Raw genomic sequence first — 12,742 nt, 5'->3', positions numbered from 1 at the left:
TAACTATTTGTTTTTTTGAATAACAAATTGAGTAATTCAATTTTGTGTAAAATTTCTTGTTTTTTCATAACAAAATTTAAATAAATAAATACAAAATTCCCGACATTATCTATAAAAACATTAAATTTAAATTAAAAAAATAAAAATTAATAACATGTGTATTTCATGATTGTATTTTTAATTTAAGCATAATAAAAAAGTCAAAAATATTTTTGAGATCCATGAATTTTTTTTTAGTAAATGAATTTCCGATTTTAAAGTTTTAAACATTTCATTAACTCAGTATCATCGAAGTTTGTAAAAACTAGTATTACTGACTTCAATGTTGAAACATTTAATTTGGATTTTTCAACAAAATTGAATTAACCACGCTACCAATCAATCAAAATGCTTTATAAATCGAATCATAAAATATGAATTTGTAATTTGAAATAATAAAATTATAAAAAATCATAAACATGTTTTAGCCTAAATTTTCAAAAAAAAAAATTTCATGTATCTACTTAATACTTTAGTTAAGTACTCTAAGATATGCATTAAAAAAGAGTACTAGCTGTTGCTACGAAAAAAACAACGTCTGTTGTTTAATCATCATGGCTATAACGGATTTATTTTCCTGTTCAGTGAACTTTTCTCAGTGTTATTAATTTCTGTAGAGTCTTATTTTGAATTTTTTTGTGGGTTTTTTCAATAATTAGTGGTTTAGGTGGTTTAGCTCTACGATCATTTGTAAAGATAGGTAGGCACAAATAAACAATTAAGGATTTGCGACAACCGCTGCTTTTAAAAATGATATTTTAAGCTAATATATACTAAAGAGTAAAGATAGACATTTTTTACTGATAAAAAAATGTGTCAAATGAAGTGAAAAACCAAGTTGGGAATATAGTGTGCAATAGTCAATAATTTGAATAATTATTAGTTTGTTACCAAATAGATGAAATTCGGAAATTCTCTCATTCGTCTATTCTATTTTATGTTGACCATTTTTGTTTTTTTTCAATTACATTTATGTTATAATTTATTAAAATAATAAAATAACAGTTATGATTTGTTGCTCTTTTTAAAATTGTCTTAATTTTTTTTAACTCATTGATATTGTTTTTACAAACATTTTTAATAATATGGAAATAACGAGATTAAAACGATATCATCTTATAAAAACGGGATTAAAAAGCGTATCGTTCGGACTTCGGAGTTAGGCGGGACAACGGGACATGATCAAAAAAGGGACAATCACGTTTTAAACGGGATGTATGGTCACTCTACTATTACGTATACAATTTTTTAAAAATGTTTTCATGTTGGCACACTTTACCAAATGACTGTGTTGGTTCCCTGTACTATGCCGGCATCGTGGCGTTCTGTGATACGCGTTATCGGCGTATTTGTTGTCAACTAGCAAAGTAGCAATCGTCAATCGTCACAAATCAAGTAATCTTAGTGTACAGTGTACACAGTGTTATACAAATACACGAAGTCACAAATCCAAATTCATCGTAAATGATGTTTTTTTTTATTAATTTATAAGTTTTTTTTTGTTATCGATTGCCATTTGCTTAAGAGTTATATTATCTACCCCTATTTGATTTGTTGAGTAATTTTATTTTACAAAATGTTAATTAAATATTACGTGTGTTCAATATTAACGTTAAGCCTTGCTGCGTTTGCTAGTGCGTCCAAAGAAACGCTGGTACTACTCAACAATTTAGTCATCAAAGAGACACATTCCATTTTATTTAACACTCTCAAAGGTAAATTTTCATTTTATTTTAATTACGGTGGCTATTTGGCTATTGTGTTTCATATAATAACAAGACAATTATATTTCGGTTAAAAATATTAATTTGAAAAATCCCCTGGTGTCTTGCATTAGTAATATCATGCAAAATGACATGTTTTGTCAGAATATTTGTACTTTAATTAAACCATTTGTTAAGATTATATTTATATGATTGGAATTTTACAGTGAATGCTTCAAAATAGTAGATATTGTTTAAAATTTATTCTATGATATAAAGAACATAAGATTTTACTTTGCATGTTTTGGAAATTTTAGATATAAGTGTTATTTTTGAAATAATATATAATTTGTTTTAGTCTTTCAGGATTTTGTTCAGTAATTAAATATTAAAATATGATTCTTTCAAAATTTTGGTAACCATAATAAATAAGCTATTTTTGAATAATATATTTTAAGAAATTATAAAAAAAAATTGTTCGCATAATTAATAAGGTTTAGGTAATGTTATGGTGTTTTTTTCTAAAATATTCAGTATTATAAATCCTAACCACTTATATGTACTAAAATTGTTTTTTGAAAAAAAAAAATATAATACTAATTAGTTATATTTTTATTTAATCATTAGAAAGAGGATATCATCTGACTTTTAAATCAGCTGATGACCCTTCATTAGTTCTTTCTAAGTATGGAAAATACTTTTACGAAAATTTAATTATTTTTGCACCAACCGTACAAGAATTTGGTGGATCTCTTAACATTGAAACAATTACTCAATTCATTGACGACGGAGGTAAAATCTATTAACTATTGTGTAATCTTAATAATATAACAAGAATCTTTATGAATTTTAGGTAATGTTTTGTTTACTGGTGGTGTATCTACTGGTTCTGCTCTAAGAGAGTTGGCAGCTGAATGTGGTTTTGAAGTTACTGAGGAAAATTCATCCTTGATTGATCATTTGAATTTTGATGCCAGTGACTCAGGAAAAGTAAGAAATATTAGTTTTTAAAAATTTAGGTATTGATATTGACTTGAATGTCAGTTAAGTAAATCATTTAATATGATTGATCCTGGTTTTATTATGTTATGCAATTTAAATACTTGTTATGTATACAATTGAATTGGAAATATTTATTCTATAACCTGATAATTTGGTTGCACATCTAATTAAAATAATTTAAATGATTTAAACAAATTGGTCAGAGAAGTCAATTGAAACCTTATAATTTATTAGGACTAGGATTTATTCATTTATATGTAACAGTATGTTTTTTTGCAATTTCTGATTATTGCTTTTGTCAGTATTGTACACAAATCACTTTATGATGAGATATTTTGAATAAAATTAATATGATTGCATTTTTTGACTATAAATACACAAAAAATGTGTTTTATTATAAATGTTGTTACTATGTGTTTTAATCTTGACTGTATATATTGATGCTATTCAAAAATACCTATACAAGAACATGTTTAGGCCTAACAGAATATAATATAATCACATGTAATCTAATCATTTAGTTTTGAAAATTTAAAATGCTATTTAATTGTTTTGTGTAATACCTAAATTTAAATAGCTTGAATAGTTAAGAATATTAATTTATTAATTTTAAAACGTCTGGGGTTTTTTTTTTTTTTTTTTTATGTGTATATGTATATTTCATATTTTTTGACAAATATAATATTAATTGCATATTTTTAATAAATCAAATGAATATTTTACAATTTTTTATTGCATATAAATCCTAGCCCTACTTGTGATATAGAAAAAATATGTTTTGTAATTGATGAATAATTAAGTGTTTTTTTTTATCTGTTATCAAACTTAAAAATTTGAACTTCAACAATTATTATTTGATTTAGTTAAAATTTTTTAATGGTTCATTTAACTAAATATTTTAAAAAAAAGCTTATCTTTCTGTGTTAAAGTGATTTCTCATGGAATTTTTAAAAACTAGTAATGAATTAATTATAATTAGGATCGAACATAAAGTTTTTGCATGTACTAAAACATAGCAAAATGATGTATAAATATTAAATATGTTTTAGAATGTGGATAATAATTGAGATATGACATAAACATTTTTAAATCTTAGAGATTATTATGTTAGCTCATATGTGACTATAATATTGTTATACTTATTTTGCATATGAAAATTGCTTAGCACTAGTTTTAATTTTATTAATTAACTATTAACAATAAATAGTAATAATCTCAAGCCACTGTATATAACTTTGTGTATAAACATGTCAGATATATACCTATTTACAAAAATATGCAAAGGCCAATTATTAAGATATGAGCTAATTATTTAAGAATAATTGTCTACTTCAGTTTAACCTGGTTTAAAGATGAAATATTTTTCAAAAATATAAATTAATCTCATGTTTTAATTACAAAATTGTTTTTTAATTTAAATTTTTTTTATGTAAATTTTTTGATTATAAAAAAGGCAATATTAATAAGTGAGTATTTAATTGTTTTAAAAATAAAATTTAATGCACATGTTAATTTTTTTAGTGTATACTTATATGTTTTTAAAAGCATATTAATATATTATGTAGTTTATTTTAATATTTATAATATTAAAAGTCCCAAACCTTAATAATAATATATTTCAATATATTATTTTTCTTTGAATTTTAGAGCAAATAATGCTTTATAATATTTCAAAACAATTTAGTTGATTTATAAAGTTTATTAAAATTTATATCTTTAGGTAAAAAAAAAAAAATTATTTCAATTTGGTATTTCAGTTTTGCCCCAAATAACACTTATTAATTGTGCATTTATATTTATAGCATACTTTAGTCGTAACTAGTTCATCCAATTTAATTAAATCTGAAGAAATCGTTGGAAAGAGTAATGAAAAACCACTGTTATATGAAGGAACTACAGTGATTACAGATCCAAAAAATCCTTTAGTACTTCCTATTCTTCATGCTGAATCTACTGCATATTCATACAAGCCAGACCTTCCCATTAAAGATGTAAGTTAATTAAATTAAAATACTAGTTATCAACTATCCTATTATATTATTAAAATAATAAAAATATGCTGTTGTTTCTAGTATTCTTTAGGAACAGGTAAAGACTTATTACTAATTGCAGCTTTACAAGCAAGAAATAATGCCAGAGTTGTATTTTCTGGTTCTTTGTATTTCTTTTCTGATGTTGCCTTTAGGACCTCTGTACAAAAAGTTGTAAGTTTTTGTTTAATAAATATTTTAATTTAGTTGTCTTGATATAGATTTTATTATTATATTAGGATGGAAAAACATATAATATTTCTGGAAATCAAGAAGTTGCTACAAACATTGTTCTGTGGACATTAAAAGATAGAGGTATGATAAGAGTGAAGTCTGTAAACCATCATAAAGTGGGCGAGTCGTCACCTCCACCATCTTACACTATTATGGATATGGCTGTAATATTATTTAAATCAATAACTGTATTATAAGTTTTTAGAAATTAATTTTTAATTTTCTTTTTTATAGGTATTTATGGTAGAATTGGAACGTTGGGAAAATGGAAAATGGATCCCCCATGATGCTGATGATGTTCAAGTTGAATTTGTACGTATAGATCCGTTCTGGCGTGGAAATCTTAAGAATATGAAAAATGGCAAATACGAATTTACATTTAAAATACCAGATACATATGGAGTGTATCAATTCAAAGTGGAATACAACAGAATTGGATTTACTGCTATTAGAAGCTCAACTATGGTAAATAATATATTCATGTAATCAAGTATAATAAAATAACATTTGTTAAATGTATAAATACATTTTTATTGTAGGTGTCTGTTATTCCATTGGAACATACTCAGTATGAAAGATTTATCTTAAGTGCATATCCATATTATTCAAGTGCTTTTTCAATGATGTTTGGCGTATTTTTATTCAGTTTTGTCTTTCTGCACTATCGAGAAGATAAAGCAAAGGGAGAGTAATTCAGACTGTTTAATATTATATTGTTTAACATTACTCTTGATGGTGATAATAATGTTGTAAGTCTAAATTTAAATTATGTATTAATGAATGAATATGTAAATGTATCTATTTCAATTGAAAACAATACTCAGCACTAGCACTTACTACTGATTAAATTTTGTGATTTTTTTATTAAAACATCTTACTTATCCCATTAATTATGTTTTTATGATAATTCTATAAAAGTATCTACTCTTCAACACTCTTATATTTATTAAAATTCATTTAACAATTTTGTGCATACAGATTCAGACAAAGTTGGCACATAAACATACAAGATACAAATGTAAACATTTTAAATTAGGTACTAAACAAATCATCAATGCCGACGTCTAATTATGTGAACTCTCTTTGAGTCCCCTGACAGTTCTTCATTTTTTTCAAATGAATTTTTTCTCATACTTTTAAACTGTGAAATGTTGCATTGAGACATTTTTCTGGGACGATCTAAAATATAATGAACAACAGTTAAAATCTTAATAAGTACTGTACAAGCATTGTATTATTTTGAATATTAACTTGTGAGTTTTTGTGTGGATTCAGCCAATGACTCTCTTCGAGCATGTTTGGCCAAAGTTAAATCCGGCAGTGTTAGTCTTCTGGAACGGATGTATGCCTTTTCTTTTTGAATGAAAGATTTTTTCCAGTCTTGGAGCTGAAAAATAATTTCAAGTTTGGAACAAAATGGAATTCAACTTATGTGTTTGCTAAACATTTACCTTGTATCTCATAATGTATTGGATTCGCCAGAAGACAAGGAATGGTAGAAGCGAAGACACTGCAATTATCCACCAGTTATTTGCAATTCTGGAACTCACATTTTTCCAATCGACACCAAACATATAATTTCTGTCATTAGTATTATTGTTGCACTCTAACACAGCAGGCTGTGCATCGTTGTCGTTAGGCTTCCACGTTGATTCCGTGGAACTGACACCGTCGCATGGTTTATTCCCAAATAGTTTATTCACTTTTGCTGCTAGTGCTTGAATGTGCTTCTGAAAACACGAGCTACTTGCTACTAGTAAGCACAAGCACACAATGAAGGATTTTCCTACGTTAATTTTCATTTTGTCGTGTCAAACAACCACGACACTGTCTCGACACTTAAAATCAAAAGAAAAATTTAACGCGTTTCGATGGTCATTGATATATTTACTATTTACGTTAACATGTCAATTATGAATATTACCTTATCACCATAGTTATTATTTTTAATTTTATTTTGGTTTTACGCACCGTGATCGCCAATGATGGTTTCTAGTTTTTCAAACGCGTTTAAATAACTACGTACTTTCTCTGTAATGGCTCTGAAAAAGTATAAATATATGTAATATTGATTTTCGCACTCGTGCGCGTATTATGTTACAACCCCTCGTTGCCAGCCACTATTGTCGCACAGTTTAGGAAACGTGAATCATCGTCGGCGCTGGTACCTATGAACAAAAACGGTTTCGTTTTTTTTTTTTTTTGTGTAGTTTTTTCAAAACGTACTATATTTAACCAGGTGATGTGTGGTCTTGTAGTAAATATCGTTAACGAATTTTTTTTTTAAACGTTTGAACTTCACCACAGGTCGTTTTGTCCCGCATATACGAACAGTAAAATATTTGTACAAACATTAGATTGGTATAGACTGTACGCCATTGTTAGGGCACTGCATTCATTTAATTTAAAATCTAAAAATACGTACACAGTACATAGTGCAATATCATAATATTATACAGGATGTCACGGTGTTTATTTCTGTAAAATATTAACGAATCTTTTTACTCATATAAATAATATAAAACAATAGTTTTTTTTTGATCGATGTTATTATTGTACTAAAAAGGCAAATTTGTGAAGTAGGCACTTATTTTAGTTTACATATTTTACTCTTAACATAAAAAATAAAAATTTTTTCTAGAGAAAATATTATTGCCAATTTACAGGGTTATACTATATCACGTATGAAAATAATATTATTTCTGAAAATGTTAAGGCCTTGTTAGTTGTTAAAGACAGATGTGGGTATAATAAATAAGTGGTACCTAAAAAGTAGTGCCCGAAGGACACCTATGGCCTATTACAAATTTCTAATATACAATATTGAAAATGAAAATTTACATTTTAAAACCATCTTAATAAATTGCACTATTAAGATCAAACTAAACAACTTGTATATTTTTATGAACATTTTTCAAATTTTAAATTATATTAATCTTGATAGTTGATAGAAGATAAGAATAAGTTCAATATAATTTCCGATTATGGTAATAATTGTGATTATTTGTAACTTAATATTTGGTAGCTCGCTCAAAAATAATTTTAACTTAGTGGCATACAAAAAAAAAATTGATGGGCATCACTGGTATAAATGGTGTATAAATGTATAATATAATTAAAGTCGAGTGCTTCACTTGTGAAAAGACATAGAGAGACTGAGCACCTCAACTAAATTATTAGATATTCTAAACTGAATATATAATTTAAATTTGAAGGTAAGGGAATAGGGAATTACTTTTAAACTTTGAGCGGAGTGATGAATATATATTTTTTACAATGATGTGTGATTTTTTATGTATGCATACACAATATGTAGTTAAAAGAATGTTTTAATTTTAAATTTTGAGAGCGATTTCTGATTGGATTTAGTTTATAAAAATACATAGTATTTTCAACAATAATGGTGAAAACTCGTCAAAAAATTAAGAAAAACCACTAATTTTTCACATAAATCTATTATTATTTTTTTTGTTCTAACTTAAAAACGAATAGATGTAGATACCTGCTTAAAATATTTACAAAATAATTATGATAATACCTATTTCTTACATGTGGTTTAATTTACAAAATATTTTCAATTATTTTTAACTATTAATAGGCCTTTGAAAATTTTCATTTTTTTTTTATAAATGTCGATAAAAAATTCTTTTCTGGGTAAAAATATTTGAAAATGTATGACAATGTTTCACATAAGTCATAAGTCTTTCATTTATCAATTTAAAAAAATTAAGACATAGTTACAAAAGTAGTTTTTTATAGAAGTTTAAATTTAAAATTTTAACAAAATTTGTATAATCTTGAAAGTTTTCAAATTATTTTGTAGTTTTAAATTCATGAAAAAATTATTTTTATATTGGAGATTTGACTTAGCAGATTATCTGATTATTATTTTATTGTAATTCTAAAATGAATTACCATGGATATACTTGTAATTTTTACTAAATGTTTATGTGGTTATTTTATGTACTTATATCATAATATTTTCAAAATATTTTGATTTTTATGAATTATTTATAGGCATTTAAATTTTTTTTTTAGTTTTATTTTTATTAATGTCGATAACTCATTTTTTAGTCAATTATAAGTTAAAAAAATGAATACAAGATCCTATAAATAAGTTTTTCTTATGGATTTTTATTAATATTTAAAATACTCATGTACAATTTTTTTTTAAGCATTTAAGGTTTAATAAAAAATTCATCAAAATGACAATTTTTATAAATTGTTTTTTTAGTCGAAAATTCATAAGATGTGCAATTTTAGCCATAAAATTTTGCTTTAAAATTAAATAAAGTCCTCAAAAGTAGAAAATTCTGAAATAAAAAAATTATAACATTTTAAGCGTTTTACTTTTTTCATAGACATTTTTAGTTTAGATTTGAATAAAATTATATACACATATTTTAACTCTGAATAATGGTTTTTATTATTTTGTTATTGTTCAAAAAACTATTCAAAGGATATATAAAACTATAATGTGCTCGTATATTATTTTATTTTCTTCACACAATATATTTTCTAAAAGCAATGTTTTCAGTAAAAATAAATTTGATCTATTGTATTACTAATAGCAAAATAAACATCTTTATCTAATAGCAATATCAAAAAATATAACACGAAATATAATTGATTTTAAAGTAGCTCGTGATAATAATCAAACATAAACATTGACCGATCAAACGGAAATAATTTTTTTTTGGCATATGTGAAACCATTTCACAGTTCATAAGATCTTTAGATCTCGTGTATCAATCACCACATTACGTCAAATATGTTGGCAAGGTTAGTATATTTATTGTTTATACCGTTCAATGTATTTTGTTTATTCTTTTAAAATGTTATAGATGTGATGAAACGAAGTGTTATCTTATTCTTTACGTGTTTTCGTTATAGTTCTATTTTGAGACAGATTTTAGCTACTTCAGACAAAATGTATTATTTTTTTAAATATTACATATTATTATAAATATATATCAAGGCTATAGTTGAAGTTTAAAAGTTAGTATAATAATTTATAAAGTGTTTTTCATTTGTGGTATATAATATATGAGTGTATAAGGGGTTGTGTGGTAGAGAGAAATGCCTCCAATGTTTGGTGGTTTAAATAGGTAGAGACGCAAATGTTATTTTATATATTCGTATGTCTTCAGAGCATCTACTTCTAATATATTTCTTATCCACTTATAACTTATTGAATTTATAAGCACAGGTTATAGTTTAAGGGTGTAGGTTGGATGTGTAGAAACTTTAAGATATATTTTGTATAAGACACGAACAAAATTTCGTCAACAACCATTAGATTGCTTTTTTTCAAGAAAAAAAAACTGAAGGTTAGGGTAGATAAAATATTTTTTCGTCAGGCATGCAGTGTATTAAAATGCTTTTAAAATATTCAGATATTATATTATTTATAAAATGATTGGTCTAACCTTCTGCTATTTATTTTATCATAATTGTTCAGTTCTACGTCAATTTTTGATTACGTTTTCAAATCATTGTGATAGTCATTCTACTCTCTATATATAACATATAATATTATATATAACACTATGATATAGTTTAATATATATTTAAATAATCCAATAAAACCAAATAAAATAAAACATTATTCACAAATTAATTACATGACCGTGTTTGAATATCAACAAAATAGGTATCTCAAAATGATGATTTTTTTTTTCATTTTAAAATAACTTTGTAGTTTTTAATTAATAAAAGTTTTGTACAATTCAAATAAACACTTTTCTTAACATTATTAATTATTATTGTCCTTTATAAAGTAATTTAATAAATATCAATGTTAAAAATGGTTTCCGAAATATAAAATAACAAGATTAAAAATACTTGTGTTAAGTTAAAAATAAACAACTTCTAAATATATATTTAATCCAAAGATATGAATTATACGTTAGAAAATAAGTTTACTATTAATTTAACTTGAACAATGAACATGGTATTGTGTACGAGGATTTAATTGTGAATAAAATTACGAAATTATAAAATGAAATAACATAGTGCAGAGGTGGTCAATTTATGCTACCTACATATTATTTATTACGTTTTTGCACGATATGATTTTGAATAGCATGTTTTAATGTTTGCATTAATAGTAAATCTTTTAAAACAAAAACAAAAAAAAAATTATTTATGTAGTTTATATCAAAATAAAATAAACAAAATTATACCATATAATAAATTGTATTATATATAACTAATTAGGTAGGTATCTATCAACTATATATAATATACTATTACTACATTAATAAACATAATAAAGATTAAAATTATGTTTATGTTGCGTTCATGTTAGTTGTACATTACCAAATAAAAATTATTGTTGAAAATAAATTATAATCAAAACATGTCGCCAATACTATATATATATATATTTAATATCGAAAAAATATATTAACCATTCCTGAGTCCTGACTATTGGTATACAATGTTCGACTTGGATGTTTTAATTTCACGTAGGTGGCAAGACTATAAAAATATGTTTAGATGAAATTAAATAGGATCTGATAGTGATGGGTTTATAGTAAATTGGAAAGAATAGGTAAGTTAAAGATAGGGGGCGTGATATTATTATAGTTGCTGACAAAACTTTTAAAAAGTTGTTGCTGAAGGTTTACCAAGAAAATAAAATAAACGAGTCTTAGCAACTAAAGTAATAGGTATACAAAAATAAAAAATTAATATTGAAAATAAAGTTTGAATTTAGAATCAGTCAGCTAATGCATTTCAAAGAGGGATATTGTGGTGGAAAATTTAAAAATATGTAATTGGGAAGAGATAATTGATTGGGTTTGGATTAGGTTAAGAACAAGTAGGAAAGTGATCAAGAGGGAAGATAAACATAAAATTTATTAACCCGTAATTACATGCAATTGAGTAAAATTGTTGTATATTTTTAATTTTAATTTGGATACTTGGATGTTTACAAAAAAACAAATTACAATAAGTAATCGAGAAAAAAATACGAAGGCTGAAGAGAATGAAATAAAACCAGATTGGACCAATTTACAAGCTGACGGTAATTAATGTGTCGATGATGACTACTTATAAGTATTATTATTTATTATTAATCTATTATATTATACAGTAGCGTACGCAGAATTTTAGTTTGGTTAAGGTTTTCACTATGGAGGCTCTGTCCTCCACCGCTCTATAGCTAAACTAGTAAATATCACCAATATTTTATAACACAAAATAATCCCTTTAAATTCCTATTTTTGTATTAATTTTCTTCTCTTAAAATATTAAGTATTTGATAATAATATATTATATAATATATACTATAAACGAAATTATAAAATAACTAAACAATATTCATACAGTTATAAAAGTAATAATTCTATAAATTATATTTATTTATATTTTTATATTTAATTTATAATAAATTATTATTCAAAAGACCAACGTCTATAGTTAGTACATTACAGTATACTTTATTAGTGTTGAAAAATAGGAACAGCTAGAAATTATTACAACAATAATGTCAAATAACATGGTTTATTACCAGAGTAAAAAATTATATACATTCGAAAATCCAAATCCGGATATCCGAATAATATACTCAGCAATAATCAGAGCCACAGATCTCATGAATAATGATATTATTTTACACATTATGTGCAATACTGGCGTATAAATCGTTTGAACATTAATTTAAACGGGGCTATCCAAATACGATTCACTTAACAAATCACTATTATACAAAAGTGACATTTTGAA

The 12,742-nt window shown here is 24.8% G+C and overlaps 2 protein-coding genes across 3 annotated transcripts; one reads left to right on the top strand and one right to left on the bottom strand.

Moving 5' to 3' along the window:
- The first annotated feature begins 1,423 nt into the window (after positions 1–1,423).
- On the top strand, positions 1,424–5,856 carry LOC112604325 (dolichyl-diphosphooligosaccharide--protein glycosyltransferase 48 kDa subunit). Its single transcript, XM_025353300.1, has 8 exons — positions 1,424–1,754; positions 2,370–2,534; positions 2,596–2,732; positions 4,547–4,735; positions 4,817–4,948; positions 5,014–5,172; positions 5,243–5,473; positions 5,548–5,856. Exons 1-8 carry the CDS (start codon positions 1,616–1,618, stop codon positions 5,698–5,700), a joined length of 1,305 nt encoding a protein of 434 aa, XP_025209085.1. The 5' UTR covers positions 1,424–1,615; the 3' UTR covers positions 5,701–5,856.
- Positions 5,857–5,930: 74 nt separating this feature from the next.
- LOC112604326 lies at positions 5,931–7,092 on the bottom strand. 2 transcript variants are annotated; one of them, XM_025353302.1, is made up of 4 exons: positions 6,933–7,092; positions 6,460–6,846; positions 6,260–6,395; positions 5,931–6,187 (listed from the first exon to the last, which is right to left on the bottom strand). In XM_025353302.1, the coding sequence occupies exons 2-4, from the start codon at positions 6,808–6,810 to the stop codon at positions 6,060–6,062; spliced, it is 615 nt and encodes a 204-aa protein (XP_025209087.1). In that variant the 5' UTR covers positions 6,811–6,846; positions 6,933–7,092; the 3' UTR covers positions 5,931–6,059. The 2 variants fall into 2 exon arrangements, with proteins under 2 accessions (XP_025209087.1, XP_025209086.1); XM_025353301.1 differs by having other exon boundaries at positions 6,460–7,092.
- Between the last annotated feature and the right edge of the window lie 5,650 nt (positions 7,093–12,742).

The sequence above is a fragment of the Melanaphis sacchari genome, unplaced genomic scaffold (assembly GCF_002803265.2).
Source record: "Melanaphis sacchari strain LSU unplaced genomic scaffold, SCAv2.0 Contig11_pilon_pilon, whole genome shotgun sequence".
NCBI classification, from domain to species: Eukaryota; Metazoa; Arthropoda; class Insecta; order Hemiptera; family Aphididae; genus Melanaphis; species Melanaphis sacchari.
The sequence above is the reverse complement of the archived record's forward strand: the minus strand, read 5'-3'. Positions and strand labels throughout refer to the sequence as shown.